Here is a 3779-nt window from a genome sequence, read left to right on the forward strand (position 1 = left end):
GCCAGCGAGTGTGGGTGCCTAACTGGCCCTATGGGTTGCAAATTTGTGGAATCAATTGGCTATGTATCACTGACCGTCTAAATGATTTTGAATTCAATGGTAATCTTATTTGCAAATGGATCTTATGCAAGGGGCACTCCAAAACTAATGCCCACAAATTTCCTGACATGACAATGGTTACTCTAGGAACTTCTAATAAATAGAGGGCATAGAAGCATCCTAGTCTGTTGTTGAAGTCTGTGGACAGTCCCCGAAACTGTCAATTCAAGTTTTCTTGTTGAAATATGCACTAGTTTAAAATTTAGAACATGAAATTCTACCCTAACCTCCTTAGAAGTCCTGGATCACTACATAAAATGTCATTTTTGTGAAAAAAATATTATTTCCTTTTACCTTTCAGCAAAAGGACTTAAGGGACAACCCAGTAGTGGGTGAAAGTACTAGGATATGCCAAAAAATGAAGTATTGTATCCACCCATAATCTGTGAAAATGAAATTTCTATCCAGTAATCATTTAACTAGGCTTCACTGTATTTAGTGTTTCTCAATCTCTCAATTACCACAAAGACATTTGCTTTGTAATTAACAAAAAAATGTAGTTTAGTACATTGGTCTCAATAGCTGAATGCTGGAAAGAACTAGTGGTAAGTTAAGGGAAGTCTATGAATCTTACTCTTATCTATTCTTTCATTTTATTTGATGGTTTGCATTGATTTTTTTCTTTAAAAAGAGGATCTACTTCCTGAACTGCATGAAAACATATTAGATTTGTCATTTTAGCCCTGCTTACCCTTTCTTGCAAATTCTGTACTCTGAGAAAAGCTTTTTTTTTGCCATGTATTCTTCTAGAATTTCTTTCCACTCCCTACATGGAGATGAAGGGAAATAGGGTTATTTTTATTAAAAAGATTAGTTGCTACATTTATTCTAACTTTTGATACAAATATTAATCACCATTTCTTTTTATGTGCACTGCTTTCAAGCATAATTCTGCCATCGACCATAAGCATTCTAATGAAATATAAATTTCAAAATTGGCTATAAAGGTAAATCTTTTGAGCTAATTTGCTCAAGGAAAATGATTAATCATGAAACAAATCATTTACCAAGGAGTAAAGCATAAATTTAGTTTCACATAAAATGGCTAGCTATGAGAAATAGTTGTATATTCTGATGTATCAGTGATTTGCCGGATAACATGTCCATGTCCATGTTAATTTATGTCGTCAGTGGAGAAACCTTTGAAATTAATCAGTATTTTGAAGGAGAATACCATTTTGCTAATGAATCTCTCATTTAATTACTTAATATCAGAATCTGAAAAGCTCGTAATTTTAGTTATAGCCAGTAAAGTAAGGAAACTTAAGGATAATTGTTTAAAAACCCAGTTTTGCCTTTTAAAATGAAAACTTTAATAGTGCATTCAGCATAATTGTTATTTTTGCTTACTAATACTTGAAGCCTATAGATGACCATGGGTACTTTTTGTGGATGAGATATGTCCTGTGATGAAGGTTTTTGATTATATCCACCAATTACCATAAGAATTAGTTCAAAGATCCTCAGGATGGAGGCCAGATTGACACCTGGCACATTTATTGCTCATCAGTGAGTCAATTATGTAAATATCTAAGGCCCCTTGCACACACTCCGATTTTGGACGGCAGGTAAAATACCAGCTGATATTTTGCCAGAGCTTGCATGCACGCCGAATTTTTACCAGTCAAACAATCAGTTTCTTGATTTTTGTGCCAGCACCGGTGATCCACAGTGGCAATGGCCGGCGGCTAACCGGCATTTTGCCGGTGTGGTGGGTAATCGGTCAGTTCCCTCCGATTGTTCACTCTCGGAATGTGGACGGCCGATATTTTACTGGCTGTCCAAAATTGGTGTGAGTGCAAGGGGCCTAAGGCATCAACGAGCCCATAAAATGAATTGATGATTCACTCATTGGAATCATATGGCCCCCAATTGATGTATTGACACCGATGAAATCAAATTTACCCACTGGTCTCCATGCAATTTTAAAGCACCTTTGGTTCCATACTCAGAAAAATTAGCACCACATAGAGATGTTGGTTATTGACTAAGGTGAAAAATTTGCTATTCTTTTTATAGTCAATTCTATATGCTGTGGCATGAAAAATTTTTCTGGGGAAGGAATTTCATTTGGAGACGGTTTGTACCTGTTGATATTAAGTTTTGGCAATGTAAATTAATGCATGCTATGTGAATAAAAGCTTTCAATGCCTTTTTCTAATCTTTCAATCCTAATTATTGCTCATGTATGTATATTTATATTCTGGTATTTTTCATTCAAATTTCATTGGAATAGTTTCTGTAGCACTAAAAATAAGTACATTTTAATATCACTTAAGCTTGACTTCATCTTCATAAAGTGATCTCATTCAATTTTTAAAGTTCATCTGTTTTTTCAATTGACACTTCTTAAATTCTAGTGAATCTATTGTACTGAAGACCATAAAGAAACATAGAATGAACAGCATTGAGAGCCATGTGAACAACAACAACTACAGTCCTGCTAAGAAGATAGCTGTCTCCAATGACTTTATAAAGTATGTACTGCTGGATACATTGATGATAGCATATCACAAATTATGCTCCGTGGCTGAGGCAGGAATTTGAAGATTTTATTGTATTCTATGAAATCCCTGGAGATTCAAACCATCTATACTAATAGCATTCTTCGACAAATGTTTTTGACAAAATGTATATAATAAAAATGTCAGTTGATTATACATTTGATCTGTTACTGGAAGGTTCTGCCTCCCGAGTGGAACAATATCTGAGACGTGATTATCTCCTCAAGAATCTTTGGCAATATATAATAATTTTGAATAAACAAGTTGATTTTCATTGTTAGAGGCTGAATTTGAGTAAATAAACCACACCCTATTGTGCTGCATGCACAGATTACTATTGAATCACTAATCCCTCCAGTCCGCACTTATTATCCCAAGAATACATGTTGGCTTTATCCATATGGCTTAATCACATCCATTAAAATGTGCATTATGTAATTGTGTCATTCCATACCAAACTGTGACACCCGCTATCTCGGATGTTGATGCAACTTTGCAAATTTCATCCTTTCCCTAAAGTATGAAATAAGCTCAAGTATATTTTTTACCTAGCTTCTATGGTTTTTCAGTTGCAGCCTCTCATACTTCAGGAGGATTCTAAATGTTTTTAAATATCAGTTTGTACTTTCCAAAGTGTGCAGTTTGACTCCAAAAATTCTTTCTCACTTTCGTTTTGTTTCCTTTGAAAATTTTCTGCTATTATTACAAAGGTGTGAGATGAACGTAAAAATAATATTTGCCCATTTATTTTATTTTTAACCCTATAAAAATTATTTAACTTCATATTAGCAACATTTTTTTAACAAAAACATAATGAATTATGATTCCCAATATCAACAAAAGGGTGTCCATCGACAAATGGAGTTTATTGCAAGTAAATGGTTAAAATATAGAAAATTCAATTAAAAAATATAAAAGATCGTAGAATTGTACAGAATGCTGATTATGATTGATAATAAGTACAATAAAATTTGTTCAATCTTATACAAAAAGGTCAGTTAGTATGACATTAAAGTGTGACGTGAGGTGGCAAATACAGACACAACTGCATAAATAGGCTGCCATTCATTACAGTTAAATATCTGCAAATCTGACATATGGACATTTTCACATATTATTATTGTCATAAAATGGACAATTCTAAAATACGTCAGGAGGAATTGAATGCAAAAAGAA

The 3779-nt window shown here is 33.7% G+C and overlaps 1 protein-coding gene across 2 annotated transcripts in view; it reads left to right on the forward strand.

Moving 5' to 3' along the window:
• The window catches only part of LOC124153721 (serine/threonine-protein kinase BRSK2), a 123112-nt gene extending 120185 nt beyond the window's left edge, over positions 1 to 2927 (forward strand). The window contains exon 13 of one of the 2 annotated variants that reach the window (XM_046527055.1): positions 401 to 2262. In XM_046527055.1, the coding sequence (XP_046383011.1) occupies positions 401 to 481 (81 nt within the window). In that variant the 3' untranslated portion in view covers positions 482 to 2262. Of the gene's footprint in view, positions 1 to 400; positions 2263 to 2459 lie in introns of those variants that run through there. The other variant, XM_046527057.1, reaches the window with a different exon arrangement.
• Positions 2928 to 3779: the final 852 nt, after the last annotated feature.

This window comes from Ischnura elegans, chromosome 2 (genome assembly GCF_921293095.1).
Source record: "Ischnura elegans chromosome 2, ioIscEleg1.1, whole genome shotgun sequence".
NCBI classification, from domain to species: Eukaryota; Metazoa; Arthropoda; class Insecta; order Odonata; family Coenagrionidae; genus Ischnura; species Ischnura elegans.